Source organism: Drosophila albomicans, chromosome 2L, assembly GCF_009650485.2.
Source record: "Drosophila albomicans strain 15112-1751.03 chromosome 2L, ASM965048v2, whole genome shotgun sequence".
In the NCBI taxonomy this organism is placed as follows: domain Eukaryota; kingdom Metazoa; phylum Arthropoda; class Insecta; order Diptera; family Drosophilidae; genus Drosophila; species Drosophila albomicans.
In genome coordinates, this window is record NC_047628.2 from 19,049,342 (window position 1) to 19,070,046 (window position 20,705).

At 36.7% G+C, this 20,705-nt stretch overlaps 2 protein-coding genes across 3 annotated transcripts in view; one reads left to right on the forward strand and one right to left on the reverse strand.

Annotated features, from left to right (window-relative positions):
- The window catches only part of LOC117565982 (CUGBP Elav-like family member 2), a 141,299-nt gene that overhangs the window by 45,787 nt on the left and 74,807 nt on the right, over window positions 1–20,705 (forward strand). The gene's annotated exons all lie outside the window — the stretch shown is intronic.
- LOC127565280 (ficolin-1-A-like) lies at window positions 15,273–16,154 on the reverse strand. The gene is made up of 2 exons (XM_052003115.1): window positions 15,474–16,154; window positions 15,273–15,398 (listed from the first exon to the last, which is right to left on the reverse strand). The coding sequence occupies exons 1-2, from the start codon at window positions 15,896–15,898 to the stop codon at window positions 15,308–15,310; spliced, it is 516 nt and encodes a 171-aa protein (XP_051859075.1). The 5' UTR covers window positions 15,899–16,154; the 3' UTR covers window positions 15,273–15,307.

Sequence of the window (20,705 nt, forward strand, 5' to 3'; positions counted from 1 at the left end):
TTTTATTTACTTTATGCGGCCCAAGGCGCAGCCACTAAAGCAACAGCCAACTGTTGGGCGTCTCGCATAGAAATACTCTAGAAATCAAGAACTTGCTGAAGTTTAAAGGCCAAATTATTGAGAATGAAGATAAATTTAATACAAAAGTATGTTAGAAGAAAGTACATCACTTGCTGTTAATGATAATAAATTTTAAATTGAATATTCAGGCAGTCATTTTTCTATATCTTTTCCGAAAATAATTTTATTTAAATGTAGAATGCATGTAGCATAAATACAAAAATATAAAATGATGAATTTTATGAAATTTACATTGTTTTTTCAAATGTTAAAATAATTGCACTTAAATTGGTTATCTATTTTGTTTGTTTTCCGTTTTATTTTCCTATAAATATTTTGCTTAATTACTGAATTGAATAACTGCAATTGGTAGCCTACTCAAAAAAGGAATGTAATTTGATTTTATGTTGTTTTTTTTTAATATTGTGGTATTTTTCAATACTGGCAAGTGCTTTTATTGGAAGCCTATTTAAAAGAGGAATCTAATTAAAGTTTAGGGTATTTTTTAATAATAGTGGTATTTTCGAATACTAACAACTACCTTTGTATTTCTATTAATTCAATTCAACTTAAATTCTACTTTACTGAGTATCCCCTTAGCTCATCATTAGACGCTTTTCCCTTTATCCCATACATGATATATTTTATTTTATTTCATTTTATTTGCTAACCAAAAACCGCAACCAGCATCAACTCTTATCGACTGCTCTTTGGCTTTTCATTCACTAATTTTGGGGCTTGTACTAGGGAAACAAACTGTGGATGTTTTAGTTATTGGTTTTCTCTCCCACTCTCTATTCTCTCGTTCCCTCTCTCTCTCTGTTCACACTCGAGGGCACAACGATAGGGGCAGCAAAAAGAAAAAAAAAAACTTTTCAGACTGCTGCGAGGGTTTCAATAGCCAATGTATGAGTGTGTTCGTGTGTTGTGCATGTGTGTGTGCATGTGATTAATACTTCTGGTCAGGCATTAAACCCAAAACTCCTCCGGCTGTGTTTTATTTGAAGAGGCGACGCCGCTCTTGCTGCTCGCTTGCTCGCTCCCGGTTTCACAATTTTTGGTGCATGTGCTTTCATTTTATTTCTGTGAACGTTAAGGACACTTGAATAATGATGGAACAGACCGAGTGGCACACACACACACACTCACACACATATTCTCTGCTCCTTTCCGACTGCCGCAAATTTGCGGCGCATTCTCGGCCCTGTTTGAAGCTCCATTGCAAAAGTGCTGACATGTTATTTGTGCAGTTAACGAGCTGAGTTATTTTGCGGGCACAAACCGCACTTGAAAAACGGGCAAAAAACAACAACAACAAAAGAATTGAAAGAGCAAAAAAAACAGCAAATATAATATAAAAAAGGAACATAAAAGGCAGGTCAGCTATTGGGGGAAAAAGTCTGCTCTTCAGCAGCTCATGGCCATTGATTTTCACTTTTCTGCTTAACAAATTAAATGTGTTTTATTGAATGGTCTGAATGTGAGTTGTTTTGTTGTTTGTTTACGCGATTGCCGCTCATTAAAATCGAATTGCAATATAGTAAATTCTGACCTGCCTGCTCCCCCCACTTCCCTAACAAATTTTATAGATTTCAAATTATCATTTGCACACGTTTTCGGTTGTTGTTTATTTGTTGCGAGTGCATAATTTAGTATGTCGTGTCCAATTTGCTACTCAATTAGCTCAACACACACACTCACATTAAATGCTAATTTTCTGTTGCATTTTATATTAGTTTGAATAATGTAAAACGCGTGTGGTTTTAGCACAGCACAATAAAAATGTATTGCCAAAAATATACTGAAAAATTTGGCAAGCTTTTCGCCGCTGACAAGAGTCAAAACGGTATCAACAGACATTCACTCCTTATTGTTAAGCAGTCTCATATCGCCAGAGCTCTTACATTGTCAACGTTTTCATAAATTAAAACAACTCTTCAACGAAGAGACAAATACGAAAAAAGTGGCTGAACTGAATATAAGCTGCAATACAAGTTTATATAAAATGTTTTTAATTTTTATGTATATTTTGATTAGTTTATTTATATTCAATGAAATAGATTATTTAATCTTTAAAATAAATTGATATAAATGTTCTCTCTGTTAATAAGCAATTTTATTATTTATTTTACAGTTTAATATATATTTCAGTCAGTTCATTTCTCCTATAAAAATTAGAATATTTAATCTTTAAAATTAATGGATAATATTGTGCTTTTCATATGTACATATATCGATCATTTCATTTCAATTCCAAGCATAATATTTTAACTTATTTTTCGTATGGAGTAATTAGCTTTGTGCCCTTCAACAATTTCAATTTTAATATATATTTCCTTCAGTTCACATATTGTTCAATATATAATAGATTAACTTTAAAATGAAACGATCAAAATATAATATTAGTGTGGAATTAGTTTTTACCTTTTCAGTCAGTTCATTTTTATTTAACTGAAAATATTTTTACTACAAAATGGACAAAAATATTTTCTTTACTGCTATAAACTTAGCCTTTTTCTCTTTAATATTATATATATTAATTAATTTTTAGATTAACTAATAAATGACATTTCAAAGTATGTATTATAAATACTAAAACTAGTATTTTTAGCAAGTACATGTAATTTAACATTTATCTAGTAATGTGTGTTGTCTGCCTTCATCTATTCAGTTTACAGGGTATTGGAGTATATTGCTTTGCGCCCATCAAAGAGTTGCAGGCATTTGCTTGTTTATTATTTTCATTTTGCTGGTTTCATTGCCAGCAAAACAGCAGACGCCAACGAAATGTCGAGCCCTAAAAAGTATGCAATACAAAAAGCGCGCAAAACAATAAAACATAAAGCGCAAAACAATTGTCGAGGTCGCTGCTGCTGTTGTTTTGTTTTGTTTTTTGCTTGCTGCCTTTGTTATTACCTTGGAGATTAATTAATTGCAAGGCACAAAAATATGCTACAAGTTCGGCGGCTTCCCCTGCTCCCTCTCTCTATCTCACTCACTCAATCGTTCGTTCTTTCTGCCAGTCATTTCCGGTCGCTTCCCTCTATCGCTTCGTATTTATGTGGATACAGCAAAAATATATATACAACAAAACACCGCAGCAGCAACAGCAACAAGATGATAATTTTCAGGCTCGTTTCAGTCCGCCCGCTTGCCCAACTCCTCTCTCCTGCTTTTGTTTATGGCTTTTTCTTTTATAAAGTGGAAAATTGCAGACAGCATTGTTTGTTATTTATTGCCATTTTGATATGAAACCTTTTTTACGCCCATGGGCTATAAGGAAATCAACCCCCGCCAAAAATACAGAACAACCTAGACAACTTTATGTGTGGGGCTCTCGTTGCTCATTCGTCTTTGTTAGCAAACATGTGTGCTAGTGTGTGTGTGTGTGTTTTAGCCTCTTTGGGCTGTCATAAAAGGCACAACTAATGATTTGTTTTTGGCATGCTTCATCAATATCAAGTGGCTGACAATGACAGCTCTTGTCTTGTCTTGTCTTTGACTCAACATTAGCATTAATGATTAACATAAAAGAGAGCGCTGCATTTACATTGATTGGTTTTTTTTATTTGTTGACCTTTTTGTTGCGGCAATGCGGAAATTATGGTTTGTTAAGCTGATTTTATTGTCAGTACTACAAGTTTATTAATGCGAAACTAGAGCAAGAGGCTTATTTTGGGGTTGGATATTTATGCCACATTATTGATCAATATTACTACGAATATTTGATTAATTCGACACTAGTCAAAGAAATCTACATTAATTGCATATTTATTGATTAAGTTGTTTGGTAAATATATTATTCTAATTTCGGTTCGGTTTTATTTCCCTTTTTCTTTGAGGGGCGTGCCCTGCAATTTATTATGTTTGGCTGGCTCATTATTTTGCATTTCCCGATTATCCGCAACACATTTCTCTTATATATGATTCGCTAAGCTAACTCAATCAGTATTGTATAAAACCAACGGTCGTCCCTCACATTTAGCCCTGTCAACCCTTCTTAGCATTGAAATCAATTTGACAAAAGCCACATAAATTTAAATAAATTGCGGCCACATAAATTTAGACATGAACTTAGAGCACACACGAGTACGAGTAAAAAAAAAAAGTGGCTGCGGCGGCGGCAGAAGGAAGTTGTATAAACCAAAACACAAATAAACTTGCAGGCGACGACTCAACTAACAAAACAAACAACAGCTAAAAAAAAAAGGGTAAACGAGAAACTAAAATGGATCCTGTTACGCCAGAGTCCTTGTAAGCTGCTCAGAGAGAAAGAGAGAGAGAACTGTGGTTGCTGGTCGCAATATAAACGAAAATCCAGTTGGTTGAGAGGAGTTTCCCTCCTCATACGCTGACCGTTCAGATAACTAACGAAAATAGAAACAACAAATACGATTTAAGCTGAGAAAATCAAAATGAAGCATAAACAAACAGCAGCAGAGGCAGAAAAGTAAATGGAGCCAATAATAGAAAGAAAAAAATGTATATATACGTATAAGAAGATTGCTACAGCGGGAGAAAGGAGGAAGAAACAAGTTGCCAGGGCAAACAGGAAAGTGTATAAATGAAAAGAAATCGAAACCGATTGCTGTGTATGTGTGTGTGTTGTAGTAGGCAACACGATAAGCGGGCAAAAAAGAGTCCGTCTCGGCATAAATGAATGCTAAGCAGGCGTCTCTCTCTCTCTCTCATTCTCTCTTTCTCTTTCTGTGCAGCAGGCAAAACAAAACCGAAACCCGAAAAAGCAACGTTTTACCCCTAGGGAAATGGTTGGCTGACTTGGCCGCGGCGAGGCAAAAAAGGCTTTTCATAATATTTTTAGACATTTGACTTTTGATTGAGCGCATTACACGGTCGCGCTTTCCCTCCTCTCCCTCCCTCCCTCGTGCAATTTGGACTGTTGGCAATTTATTTGAGTCCTGCTCTCTGTGTGTCCACATTTCAAATGCCTGCCAAATGGCAAAATCAGACTTGGGGTCTAAGCAGCAGCAGCGGCGTTCGTTCGCTATAAAATTAGATTGTCTTGGGCTTATGGCAAAAGATTTCGTTTGAGCCCTGCTGCGAACGCAGTGCTTTTTATTGAAAATCTTGGCCAAATATCTAAACGGCGGTGTTTTATTACCTGTTTGCTGCTTGTTGTGGCAAATGCTTTCTCAGCTTTGCTTGCAATAATGTGGTATATTTAGCGCGTGTTTTACATTAGACAACAGAGACAACAGCTTAGCGATAAATGGTTTGGTTTTTGGTTATTTTTTTTTTGTGGTTCAACGAATTGGAGAACAAGAGCAGGAATTTGCATATAAATAGTTTGGGGAGAAGGTGTAAGAAACGATTTTTATTCCTTAATATTTATAAAATCATTAATTGAAATATGAACAAGTAAGAAAGCTACAGTTGAGTGTGCTCGACTGTGAGATACCCGCTACCCATTTTAATTGAAAGCAACACAGTGCGGTAATATTCTTAAAATATACTGAATTAATATACCATATATATCGATGAAGAACTACATTCGAAATATTTCAGATTCGTCAATATATATCAGATTGACAGCCATAGCAGCTTAGACCCGATTGAAGTAGTTGTAATTTGACATAATTAAGTAAATAAAGTTATAATACCCTTCTACCCTATGGATATCGTATTTAAAAATGTCAAATGGGAATAACAGTTTTTAAAGACACTTTAACGTATAAAACACAAATTTCACTAGCTAAATTAATCTTAAATAATAGAGAGATCAAACTTATTCTGTAAGCAGAAAATAAAATAAAATAACACTTGAAATTTAATTTTTAAATAAAATTTTGGCATTTGTCTTTTGAACTTCTCTTTTAAATTCAATGCCCTTATTTTTTGTCAATTTTGCACAAAAACATTTGGTCTTAAAGATATTAATATTTTTTGTCTCTTTTTTTATTTTAATATTTTTGTAGATCTTTTTTTTACTAGCCACATTTATACGCATACATTACATAAATACTTGGAATTATTTCTCTTGCAATTCACATCAGACTTGTTGCCTCCTTTATTCAATTCTGATTTTGAGCTTCACTTTTCGCATTTGCTTTGTAATAAAATGCACAAAAAGCCCTGGCGTAATGTTGGCTTAAAGAAATTAAATCTTTTAATGCTTTTCTGTTCACAATTCCAACCCCAGTGTGGCCTTTGGTCCCCCTTTCGTGCCCCCTCCTTGGCTGTCTACACAACATCTGGCTGCTGTCTGAACCAAATAGAAAAAGAAGAGAAGAAGCAAATCAAAATTCAACTTTTTGGCAAGCCAAGAAAATAAGCAGAAAAGTAAAAGTGACAGACGCTTTGCTAATTTTCAACTTTGCTTTATAAAATTTTGTTGCTTGCAGTGTGAAGAAAGAAATGAATGAGGAGGGAGCATGATGATGAGGGGAATAGAAATACTTTAAAATGTGTTTGCCTCTGTTTTTATTATTTATTTTGTATTACGACGTCGACGACTTTGACGTTTTCGCTCGCTCGCTGGCTGACTTCCTTCCGTTTAGCTCATTAAACAGACAGCTGTAGAAAAAGCTGAAAAAAATGGAAGAGAAGAGAAAAGGCTCTGTCTTTGTCAGACACAATTCTCGCTGGCAGTGTCTTTGGCATTTGTACTTCTGCTGCTGTTGCCTTTCATTGCCTTCAACGAAATGTGAAAGGCCGCTTTGAAGGCACTCCGGGGAGTTTTCCCCCTCATCACACACACACACACACACGCGGTCCTTTTATATTTATTTGCCGTGTTTATGCCGCGGCTGCATAATTTTATTTGTTTGCTTAAAAAAGAATTAAAAGCGGTTTTTCCTTTTCTTGGGGTGCTTTTGCTTTTGCCCCAATCCGCTTAATCGCTTTTATGTGCCCTTTACGCACATTGCGCATACGCAGCGTCTGCAGGCTGTGGCACTTGCTTATTTTTTTCTTCTCTCTCCTACTCTTTTTTGGCAATTGTGCACATTAACATTTTGGTTTTATGACGCTGGGATTGCTGTTAATGTGCGCATATAAAAAAGTAAAGTTGTGGTTTAATTTGTGCATTTGGGTTAAACATTTATATGTTACTCGAATGCTATAGCAAAAGTATATTTTTAGCTGCCGCCTGCTCAAAGGCACAAGCAACTGACAGTTGCACAAAGAACTTGGACAGCGTTTGCCCCTTGGCTGCACTGTCATTGCCACATTTTGCCCTTTTGCTTGCTGCTTCAACTTGTTTACCTGTCCATGCTCATTGCCCACTTAAAGACAAAGGCTGTTGCAGTTGTAGTTGTTTGCCCAGTTGCCAGTTGCCAATCGACGGTGCAACGAAGCGGCAAATGCAACACCACGACACGACAGCAGCAGCAGAAGTAGAAGCAACAACAATAACATGACGTTCTGACTTTAACACAGTGGATATCATTTCCGGCCAAATGAGTTTTGCCAGAGATGATGACGAAAATGGAGTGAGGCAGACACACGAGAGACTGAGGCAGACAGTCTGTCAGTTGTTGTTGCTTTGCAAGCACGCACAGCAAAAAGTCTTTTACTACTACTTTTTGCCAACTCTTTCTCTCTCTTTCTCTGCCTCACAACATAGATTTGTATGGCATTTAAAGCGAAATTGCATTCGAAATTCCATGCCTAGACGCTGACAGGCGTCGTCTGGGCCACTGACATCGGTGTCGGTGTGTCTAGCCAGAGCCAAAGAGTGAAGAAGTATCGTTAGCAACATTTGTGGCAGCCAAAGCACAGCAACATCAAAATGTTGCAGCTAATAAACAGAGGCCAAAGTTCCTACTCAGTTTGGGTACGTCAATCAAATGGTAAACCAATCAGCGAGTCATTCTAACAGTTTGCCTGTCAACTTGTCCTGAAGTGTGTGCTACAAAAGCGTCGACCAAAAACGTCAGCAACGTCAACACCTTGCCTTAAAAAATCATGCAAGACGAAGTCGAAATACTCTTTATTAATTGTCTACAAAAATCAAGCTCAAGTTGCTGCCAATAACTTGTGTTGCGCTAACAAATTTGCTTGAATGAATTAGCTGCCAGGTGTGTTGTTGTTGTGAGCCTTCTGCTGCTAGTAATTGTTGTTGTTAGCAATTTCCGTTGCAGCATTTTAGGCGGACATTTGTCTTCCCCTTCCTCCTCCTCTACTCTACCGACCTGTCTGTCTGCCTAGCCCGAAACTGGGCTAATTGGCTTGCAGTTTGTGCATTTTTAATTGAAAATCAATAAGGCTGAAGTGCCGTTGCAGCTGTGTGTGTGTGTGTGTGTGCATCCCTTCTTCCCTCCCTCTCTCTAGTCTTTGATATATGGGACAAGCAGCCGGCCTAACAAGCGACTACAACTACAGAGTGTGCCACCTCGGCCTGTGCTGTCAAAAATGTGCAGTTAATAGCCCTTTACAAAATCTATGGCTCTGCCCTTGGCCGTAGTAGCTTAAATCCGGTGCCTCCTGCAGCAGTTGTCAAAAATCAACGTGAACTTTTTAATAGTTTTGTTGCAACCGAATAAGTAAAAAAAAAAAAAAAACAAAAAGGTGAAGCGCTTGCAGCATTTTCAAGCTCAAAGAATGTTTTAATTAAATCAAAAGAGTCAGCCAACAGTTCGTCTCACGTGCCAAAGTTTGCGCAAAAATTCATTAAAAATTTAATTTACGCTCAACAAGTTTAAAATATGCAGCAGCAGCAAGATAATGATATACTGACTCAAATGAAAGCACGAGACTGAAGAATGCATTTTTGCTAATAAGGAGAAAGGGCTTTCTCTTCAATCATTCTTTAAAGCCAAAAAGCTAAGTCATTTGCTGGGATTTATGGCAATTTAAAGAGGTTGAAAGTTTCTTTTTTTTTGGCATAGGCAGCAAGTTTTTTTTTTTGCTTTTTTTTTTCGCTTGTGCTTGGCATTTCTATGTCAATGTATGCTGCAAGTTTGGCCCCCACTTTTTGCCGTGTCTACCACCTGTCTTCCCCCCTCACCACCTCCTTCGCCGGTGTGTTCGCTGAAGCAGCCAGCCAGCGTTTGGGACAAGCATCGCTGCACAGCAAAGTGTTGTTTTACCCTGTACAAATGTGACTGTTTGTATGAGAGAGTTTATACGAATAAACTGTTTACAAATTGTCATTGGAAATTTGATTGAAAGTATGCAATTAAATAGGGAAATTGTTTATTAAACTTGCTTAAATATTTAGTGTATATTATGATAAACTAATCATCTGCAAAGCTGGCATTAATTTTCGTTCAACAAGTTGACAACTTTATAAAATACGTGTCAACTTTCTTAATGCAATTTTAAGGACGCGACTTGAAGCAAACTTGTTCAATTGCCCAAAGTTGAAAGTGGTAATATCATAAAACTTAATTTGATTTTGCTTCAAAGCGACTTAAAATGTGAATTTGAGTTGAATCTAAAGAGAATGCGATTTGAAGTGTGAATTTAAATTGTAGTGACCATAATATTTATAATCATTATTATTATTGATAAGTTCCTTTTTGGAAATTTTTGAGGAAACATAGCTGCTTTAAACCATTTAATTAAGACTAAGTTTTAGTTTGAAATGTTTCAAATGTCTCTTATGTTTATGCTCTTTATTGGATACCATCTCGAGTACTTAAGTTAGCTGTACCAATTATAAACATTTAAACTACTTTTCGCGTGTCCATTAAATACAAAATTTATGGAGCCGGCAATTCATTAAGAAACAAATGAAACGTATTTTGTTTAGAACAAAACTCTTCCAAATTGTTATAGGCGTCTTTTTGAATGAATTGCGTTTCTCAATTTGGTAACTTGAAGAACGAAAGCAGCTGAATTAGATTCTATTCTGTAGTTATAATTATTAAAGAATATATTACAAATTAATTTATAAACTAGCGTAAATAACTACCGTAAATTACTGGCTGATTTAGCCAAAAAGTGTACTCAATATATTTTGAATTACGTTAAAATTTATTTGAAACACGTTCAAGTAATTAAAAGCATTTATATTATTTTCTATTATCAGCTCAAATGCTTGGCTAACTTCTACGGTAACTCATTATCGAGCAAGCTGCAAAAGAAACAAATGTATCTGCTGCTTGCTGCTGTTGTTGCTGTTGTTGCTGTTGCTGTGCAGCGAGGCATGCACACGGTTAACATTAGTCTAAGTAGCACATACACACACACACACACACACTCTTGTATATTCCGCACCCTTGTCGCAGTTCTCCCTCGCTTTTTCCCCCGCAGAGCAATGCTAACCTCTGGCGCCTACCTAGGGAATTCAGAGAGGGCAACAACACACTGAAACTCAAGTTGTGTGTGAGTTGCTGTGCGTGGCAAGTGTGTGTAAGAGTGTTGGCTAGTGTGTGTGTGTGTGCTTTAGCATAACGCGTTGATAAGCTAAAAGGCTAAGGGGTTGTGCGCCAACATGCCAGCTCTGAAACCTTAGCCTGTCTCTCAGGGTGTGAAGGGCCAACACAAATTTATAACGCACACCGAAATGAAAAAATGAGTAAAAAAATGAACTGTCTAAAAAGCCAAAACAACGCTGATAAGCGACCGCTTTGGCCCCCGCTCACCGCTCGCTGCCCAAAATGTGTGTTCACTTAACATATTTTTGTTGGGGGTTGCATTGTTACTAACCACCTTCCCCCCGACCTCCATCGCTTCACACCAACAACAACAAAAAAGAGGTGTTTGTGTCTATAAAAATTTATGTCTAACCGGGCAAATGCCGCAGCTCTCGGTTTAATGGTGTGAATTATATTAAGCGACGCTCAGTATGCATGTGTGTATGTGTGTGTGTGTGTCTACCGAGACAGCTGTGCTTAGGGGCGTGGCTGTGGTTGGGGGCTCGTTGGCTGCTAGCGTGTGTGTGCGCTGAAGTCCGCTTGATGTGCTTCCGACACCCTCCATATTGAATCCCCCTCCCCTTCTCTCTCTCTCTCTCTCTCTCTCTCGTCCAATCTATGTGTGTGTGCGTCGCTGATTTGTTTTTATCGCAGCTCCCGGGAGGCATCAATTATGCTGTTCTTCTACTCCTCGCTGATGTTGTTGTTGTTGTTGCTACAGGAAACCAAGCTGAGCAGCGTTTAATGGAAAATAACAACTCCACTTTGTTCCTTTCACGAGGGTCCTTAGAAAGTGTGCTAGCAAAAAGCGGGCACTTTTAATAAATGCGCCACAGCCAAAGTAACTGCTACTGACGATGCTCCATAACAAGCGATGAGCATCGAGAATAGAATAGAATGTCCAAGGGAAGCAACTGGCTTTTAGTAGCTTGGTAGCAACTGTTTCGTATGTTTGCTCAACAATTCAAAATAATATTGAATATTGTGATAATATATTGTGATTTCTAGTTTATCTTCAAAGAGTGGCTTACCTAGTATTTTTTAATTTTCAAAATATTAATTTAAGGTGTTTCTTAATCTTATAATTACGGTATAAATACAAGGGAAATGCCAAGAAAGGCAAATGTCCTTTGGTAGCAAGTGCTTCGTATATTCTCTCAACAATTCAAAATAATATTGAATATTGTGATAAATTTGAATTTGTTTACTATATCTTCATACTTAAACATTTTACACATATAGAGAAGTTTACGATTTCTTTACATGTCAATTTTTTGGATATGCATCAGGCAACCCTACTAGTAATCATCTGGGCACACTGTCAATAATTATCGATAGTTCGATACAATCCTTTTTGAGTCTCTGCTCACGACGCAACATTGATTTAAATTGAACTAACCTTATATAGTTCCAAGACATCAATAAAAACTCATCACAATTTAATTCAGATTTAATAATTTAAAACTATAAAACTGAAATAAATTTAAATGATTTTGAAAATAAAATGTTTTATATTCATCTGGAATTTTTTTTGTAAGTCGTTTTCTGAATATCATAAATATGATAAATATCAATTCCAATGAATAATTTTTTAAATTAACTTTCAATTTTTGTAAGAAACTTCATTGTTCTCCTCTGCTTCAAAACAGGATGTAATAACTATGCTATAGAATGCCATAAATTTCCTATATAGATAGTATGTGCGCAAGCCTCTTCGACTGCCTCAAACTTGATACGGCAACTTAGAAACTTTGTTGCTTTGCTGCTTATGCTCGATGTAACCGCAGAGTCTTCGTACATTAACCCAGTTTTCTTTTGGCTGTGCATGCCTGAACACCTACTCCAGTGGATTAGAGTGTGTGGAAGAGGGAGGAGGGCGGTCTGCTCAGCTGTTTTACTTGCTTTCAAGTTAGCCGACGACTGGTTGCTGATCCCTTCCACCAACACTTTACCACGCAGCACCGCTCCGCTCTCCCTTAAAACTGTGTGGCATAAAAGCGAGTCAAGTGCGTGGCAAGTTTCCTAATTACGCGAGCGTGCGAGTTCTCTCTTGACATATTTTTTGTTTATTTTTTTTTTTGTGTTTGTTTGGTTTCGAGTCTTGCAGTGAAAAGTGAGGAACAGAGGTGAGGTGTGCATAGGCGTAGATAGAACATAAAGAAGCACTTTTAGCCACACTTTATGCAATCCATGCGAACCAACCGCAAGCCATGAAATTTGCTGCATATATTCCAGCTGTGCTCTATTGAAATTACTACTTGGCCTGGTACTTACCTACCCGTATTTTTAGTAGTTTGTATGGCATCGCTTTAATTACATTTTATACAAATATACATGTGAGAGAATATGAAAATTATTTGTTGCTCTTGTATTGCATTTTACAGCAAGAACACAAAAAAAAGAAGGCTTCAAAAAACGCAGAGTAAAAACTTTGCTTTTTATGTACGTATAAACCAAAATGAAAAAGAAGCCTTTTCAAATGCATTTAGGCATGGCAACGCTGTCAGTGTGTGTGTGCGGCAAACTCTCTTCTCTGTGTTTGTGTGTTAACCCAAATAAACCATATAAAGTGATAATTAAACAAGTTTTTTTTTAAGCCAAATGAGAAAATGAGTTTTTAGACAGTTTTTGAAAATTGCATTAAAATTAAGCTTCGAGCAATAATATACATATTGAAACGAGTATTTAGCTGCAAATTAGAGTACGAAAACAACTACCTTAAATATTTTGTAGATAGCTTAACTTGTTTGAGGATAAAGGAATTTTATTGCAAGTAAAAGTAAGCTTGATGCTAAAGTTTGTAGTTTATTTTATTTGTAGTAGTAAAAAAAAAGTGAAATTAATTTAATTTAATTAATACCTAGAATTACGCTTAATGGGAGGCATTTTTAATTGCAAGTTTTAAAGATCTCCGCAAAATATGCAACAAAAAATGAGTCAAGCAATAATTGCGGCGAGCGCATAAAAGTATGCTACACTAAATTTCTACTTTCGGTTTGCACTTTACACGCTGCAGTCCACATAATCAACAGGCTCAAGCACAATAATAACAACAACGATAGCAACAACAACTATAATAAAAAGTATAATTACAAGTACACACACACACACACGCATACACAGGCACATAAAAGAGCAGCCACAGCAGAACAATTAAAACAACTGAGTTGCCATATTTGAAGTGAGCTGCCAAGAGTTGAAAGGAGCATGACAAGGACTCGGCACTGACTCCTCAGACTCAACAACAACAACAACAACGAGAACGACGAGAACGACAACGACTCATAATCATAATCATGTGCTTCCTCTAACAACAACTACGTTTTGTTAATTGTTCTCTCCCTTTCTCTGTGCTTGTTTGTATGTGTGTGTGTGTGTGTCCTCTTATTTTGCCATTCATTGTGGCCAGCAAATAAAGAGAGAAGAAAAATGCCAGCAAAGGCACGCAAGGACATGCATTTAATTTGGCAAAAATGCACTTTCAACTCGCATTTCCACAACTTGTTGTGTTCTCCCTTATCATCCTTGCCTTTTTCTATTTCTATTGTGGCGTTGCACAACCACTGAAATTGCTTTTAATTGTTGCGCTCGTCATAATCATAATTTTTAATGACGAAGCTTGCTTAGGACTCTCTCTGGACCAGGTGGCCATCAATGATACTAATTTGGAAGGCTTCAAATAGAGCAAGATTGAGGAGAGAAGAATGCTGTAGAGAGGAGAGTGAAGGGAAATGGAGACACAAACAGAGTACAGAATATTTTATCACAGCTGCAGCCTCTAAACACAGACGACAATTAAAATGACCATAAAAGTGCGCAGCCAGAGGAAACCCAAAGCAGCACAACAACAACTAAACTGAGCAAGTGATAGGAGAGAAGGAGGAGAGCGAGGGCAACTGGTTTTCCTTGAACTCATGCTTGTCCCTTTGGCTGCGTCTCTCAACCATAAATTGTCTGTCTGTTTTATTGTTGTGTAGCACAAAATTAGGCGAAGCTTCTCTTTCTCTCTATCTCTCCACTGCTCTCTCTTTCTCTCACTGTGCGTTTTGGTCTCATGTGTTTTGCGGTGCAAGAAATGTGACAATTAAAATTTTTGGGTTCTCGTCTTTTGTGGCCTTTTGTCTTGCCACTGTTGTTGTTGTTGTTATTGCTCTCGGCAATTGTTACATTGTTGCCTGCTCTTTAGGCGTCATATGAAGTCTTTGTTAGCTTTAATTGGCTGCCTAAAAGTTCCAAATTAAATGTGCTTTAAAAGTTTTAAGCAAGATTTCGAATAACCCTAAGGTTGCCGAAGAAATATGTTTTGTGAAGAGTCAGCAAGTGAGCAGCCATAAACTTTTACATATGCCTAATCAGAGTGAGAGAAATAATTTTGCCATAAAGAATTCATGCTCAACTGCTTGCCTCCATTGCTAGGCAAAATAGTTTCTAAATTTTTGATGCATCAACGAAAGTGAGGAGAATATTTGTCATTCAAATATAAAACATTTTAGAAATATTTCGAAATTAAAATAAAATTTAAACATAAATTAAATTTATGTGAGGTGCTTACGAAGTAAGTAAATGTCTACCATATACCATATTTTAATGGTATTTAATGGTATAATAAGCAGCTACGTTATTGAAAGACTTTTAAAATAAATTAGTTAAATAGAAACAAATAAAATTTAAGAAGCTTTTCAATTGAGTTGTTAGCAGATTATAAGAGCTTGAGGAACTGGGCATCGTGACATCATTACTTCTGATTTCTTTTCGAATCACGATTCCAGTTGCTTATCGCCGCAATGTTGATGAACCTTTAAGGTTACGGTTTTGCTTTGGGACAATTGTCAGAGTGTAGATTTCTTACTTGACTTGAATAACTTAAGCATTTATTATTTGCGATTATGACATTGTTCTTTAATATTATAATAATAAATAAATTTTCAATTATTCTTTTCGAAAAATTCATAGGTTGGACGTATGAGCATCCTTCTTATCTTTGGATAATCGATTTCGGGCTTATCATTTAAATTACTGTATAAAACATTTTCAAAAATAACAAATTACAATACAGAATAATAATGATTAACATTGAGTTGCAACATTTACCTTGAATCACAAGAAGGATGCCACCAACCAATTCCTTTTTCACGAGCGCAATTCTGATGGTTGCCGTGATCATATGTAGAGAATATTTGTCTATTACACGATCCCAGTATATCCAAATCTCCAATGAATTTTCCCAAACTGAGAGTGTAACTATTATTTTCATTAGATACTTTAATGCTGCTGTACTCAGCGTAACCCCTGGTATTATTTTGAAAATCAAATTCCACTAAGAGCTTATTTGCAAAACGCGTCAGAAAACGGATCTTCTCCAATCCAAGGAAAAAATTCTTATCAAAGGTTCCAAATCCTTCGCGATATGAGGTCCAATTTCCATTAAAATCCACATTCGTTTCAGAAACATATCGCTGTTGTATAACTAACCATCCAGGTGCTATTGTCAAACCATCGCATAGAACAACGAACATCTTATTGAAAGCTTTTATGAGTTGAGGACCAAAAGTTCTTCCAAATGCAACACAATCTCTTGGAGCAAATTTGCGTGCTAGTATTTCATTCAATTTCCTAACTTCTGTAGCACATAATTTCAATTCTTTCTGATTTTTTAGAAACTTTGCTTCTTTCTCCTCTAATTGCAACTTTAATGTGTTCTGATACTTGCTGCAATTTTCGATCTCAGCATTATATCTAGAACTATTTTCAGCCTTTTCAATAAGACTAGAGTTTAGTCTCGCAAATTTCCAAATTCTTAGATTTATGTCCAGATTCTTCCCTATATTTATCACAATCTTCAGATTTTGTTCTTAATTTGTCAATAGTTTGCTTATGTAAATCAATTTGAGACTGCAAATTATTTATTTCTTCATTTTGAATTTGACATAGTTTGCGCGATCCATTTCATTTTCTAATATTTTCTTTTTATGATCCTGGCTTTGTAAGTCTGACTGGTTGTGGATTGCAAATTCTGCTATATTATGTTCTTTTTCAACTTGAACCTCTTTTAAAACTAACTTGATGGATTTGTCAGCTAATTCCTTTTGAAGCTGTATTTCAGATCGTAAGTCATTTACCAAATCATCATTCCTTTTTCTTAAGTCTGCTATGATTCTATCTTTTTCTTTGCTTTGTTGTAATTCCTCTTCAACTTGACGGAGATAATCTAACATAGGTTTGACTACGGTGTAAGAATAAGTACGGCACTGGTTTTCCATATCTCGGTTCAATTGGCAAGTCTAGCAAATGATGATAATGATAATGAATATTTCGTTTTAGCACTCAGCTTACACTTTAAATATTTACACTCACATCGTCCCCAATAGCTGCGATAGCTTTGAATTCATATATTATGAGTACAAAAACAATATTTATTACTTTGCGTCTCATTTTAATTTTGGCACAGCGCTCTCGATCCAGATGAAATCGAAACTAAATGGCTAATCTCAATTGGTTGTCATTTTTATACGAAAATACTTATAAATTTAAATAAATAAAAACAAGTAAGAAAGATACAGTCGAGTGTACTCGACTGTGAGATACCCGCTACCCATTTTGAATAAAAGCAATATATTTCGCGGTATTATTCTCAAAATATACCGAATATACTGCAAAAATACTAAAAATATACCAAATGTGGTATATCGATACAGTACCGCATATAAAATATACCATAGACGGCACAATATACCAGATTGTCAGCCAAAGTAACTAAGACCCCTAGTAATAAGTAGGCGTTTTTGCCCATACAAAAGTATTTCTTTAATAACTTCGACAATTTTTATCTGATTGCAACCAAATTTTCAGGAATCATAACTACTGTAGTTATTATTATATATACCAAAATTACGCTAACATTAATAACATTACGCTTGTTATTCGATTTTATTGATTTGCGGGGGCGGAAGTGGGCGTGGCAAAAATTTTAAACAAACTTGATCTGCGTGCAAACTTTTACAAATGCTGTCGAAAAAAGATCGTCTCGGCTGTTGACGCTGATCAAGAATATATATACTTTATAGGGTCGGAGATGCCTCCTTCTACCTGTTACATACATTTCCTGTCGGCACAAAGTTAGAATACCCTTCTACCCTATGGGTGGCGGGTATAAAAAATGAGGCATTTTGTTGCTATCTCTGCAGCTTAGCGACAGATTATGGGAACCGTTTCCGTCATCATATATCACTTCTGATCTGTTCTCGCATTGAGACTCAAGTTGCTTATCGCCGGAGTGTCGACGTCACTTTAATGTTTCTAATTTGCTTTGAGACAATCTTTTAGGTGACATCATTGGCACAGCAAAGCAGAACAGTTCATTATTGTAGATTGTTATACCCATAGGATAGAAGCGTATTATACAATAACTTTGTGCCGGCAGGAAATGTATGTAACAGGCAGTCATCATTGATCAGCGTCAACAGCCGAGACGATCTAGCATCCAAATGAAATCCTAGATAGATATAAATTTTTTTCGACAGCAGTTGTTAAGTTTGCACGCATTACAATAAATTCAATAATAATTTTATGATTCCCAAAAATATAATATAAATAATACTGTACTGTTCACAATGAGTAACGGGTATCTCACAATCGAGCATACATTTTAACTTCTTTTTTTTCTAACTATCTAAGCCTTCACTTATCATGTTTTTGTTAAACAAATCGTTTTCTTCTTTAAATTAACTTAACTTATGTGGACTCATTATTTGTACTAATTATTTTTGTAATTTTCATGGAATTTGAAAGAACTTAACAACAACAACTTTAGTAGTATTTAATTAAACTAGTTAAATGAAAATGCTTTGAGAAAATTGACGACATCGTTTTTATCATTTCCAATTAATGGTAAATATTTTTCTTTGGCAAACTCTTGGAATTTGCTCGAGCAATTTGACATTTAATTTTAAATCAATAGAACGCTGTCTTTAATGACATTGCAAGGACACACATTTGAAGTACTCAAACTCAAACTCATACTCACACTCACACTCAATGCTCACCACACTCACATATTGAGTTGACGGTTCATTTGGTTGCCACTTGATAAGCAAAAGTCCCCAATTCTTGGCTGCCATCGTTTCATTGAATATTCAAAGAGCTTCACCGCTCGTTGGCTGCTGGCTGCTGGCTGCGAACTAACCCAATCAAGTGCTCATTAATTTTGCTGGGCATAAATTCGTCATCGTTCGCCTCGCCTCGCCTCTTTTCTCCACTCTCATCTTCATCTCTCGACGATGCGGAGTCGGAAAACTTGATGAAGGCACCGCAAAATTTGCTCATATGCAAATTTACAATCTCCTCATCCCTGTTCGAACATTTTCCATTTTCTCTGTTGCTGCCAAGTTGCTGCTTTCTTTTGTGGTTCTGTGTGTGTGTAGGTTTTTTTCGCGTTGGCATTGTTTGCCTGTCCTTGTTGCTGTGTTTTGACTTCCCTTCACCGTCCCTCTTTCCATTGCCATCTTGTTGCCGCTTTATTAGACGTCGACGTCGTCGACGAAGGCTGCCAAAAATGTGTTGCCTATCAACAGGCGCGCGCTCGACCAACATTTTCAAGGATATGAGTTGTTAGTTAATGTTATGGCTGCCGCATTTCCGGCAACGGCGACGACGACGTTGCCTAATTTTTGAGTGACGAGCACGAAAATGTTCCTTCGTCCTTCGTCATTCGTCGTCGTCGTCGTCATTTGCTTTCTTTTCGGGTCTCTGCTTTGTTCTGGGTGGCAAACGCTTAAACTGTCGTTTAGTTAATGATGTAGCATGTATGTAGTTGCTTTGCCACTGCGATTGTTGAGCTGTGCCGCCTGCCAACACAACAGACCAGGGACAATCTTCACTCCATGCCTCATCTGGCACAATTTCCACTTTCTTTGACATCGCCCGGAAGTTGCCAGTGGCTGTTAAAGCAGCAGCAACTACAACAACAACAACAATTACAACGACTCCTTTGAGCCACCAGCAATTTGCTTGCGATTTCTGACTGTGCCGACTGCCTGATGGCCCTCAACTCGATGCGAACTTATTTCATTTTTCTCACATCATTTTTTGTTTGCAGTTTTCAGTTTTTTTCCTCCGATTTTGTCAAGCGTCTCATATTGTTTTTTCTTGCTTTTTCATTTTTCCTTTTCGGCCTGCCACGTGCCGCGCTTAATGTGCCGCAAGGACATGTGATAAAAATATATAAAATAAATATGCCAGCCAGCAAGCAGCAGCACATTTAATATTCAGTTTCTTATGCTGAAAATACATCTTATAAAGTGAATGCAATTATTACAGTTAAAAGTCTGTGGAATTGTACAATATAAAATATTTCTTGCCAGTTCTTTTAATTCAATTAAAAATACAAGATTTTCGCTTAATAAAATAAAAGCTGAAATCATTTAAACTCCAATTAAAGGGTAGTTAAATTTTATTTTCCACAAACTTGTATTAAATTATCATTCAAAACTTGGTCATTATTACGAATATAGTTTTTATATATAATATTTATTCCATTGAGTTATAGAACTGTTTAAAAAAGAGAAATTAATCTCTTTCCAATCACAAACCTGATCTCAACTATTATTTTATTATGCTCAACTTCGGACAAAAGAAACTCGAAAAGTTCAGGCCAAACACACACCGCATTTGAAAGAATGCTGCTTATTTGCATATTGTTTTTCGGCCACTTTTACTTTAATCTTGAGGTCGTCTTCAAGTCCTTTACTGTTTGTGGGGAAAAGGACAATTCAGCAATTATGCAGCTAAGCTCTCGCTCATTCTTCTTGTCTAGACGATGAAAATTGCAGAGCTCTTTGGACCTTCTGCTGCTATCACCTGTCGCATAAATAGTGCCAGATGAATTATTGAAGCCCGACTGCAAAAGCAACTTTAGCAGACGGCAAAGGGCGGTCTTCTCTCTCTCCCCTTCCCTCTCTCTCTTCTGCCTAGAAAGAAACCGCAGTAAAAATTTTCTCCTTTTTTTTGTGTGTGTTTTAAGATGCTTAAAAGCACCGCCGCCGACGTCTGGCAGCTCGGTTAGTTGGGTTTGTTGTTGGAATCCTTGGGATCCTCTGAAACCTGACTCGACCAAGTCTGGGCAGCATAAAAAAGTTTTCATTTCGCTCGCTGCAAAGTAATAAAAAGCGTCGAGGCACCGTTATAATAAGCGGCGGCAAAAAAAAAAACCCAACGTCGACTGCTGTCGCTGTTGCTGCTACCGCGGCTGCTTTTCGGGGCACACATAAGTGGCACCTGTGACCATAACCGCACACAAGCAACAGCAAACACACACACATACACACT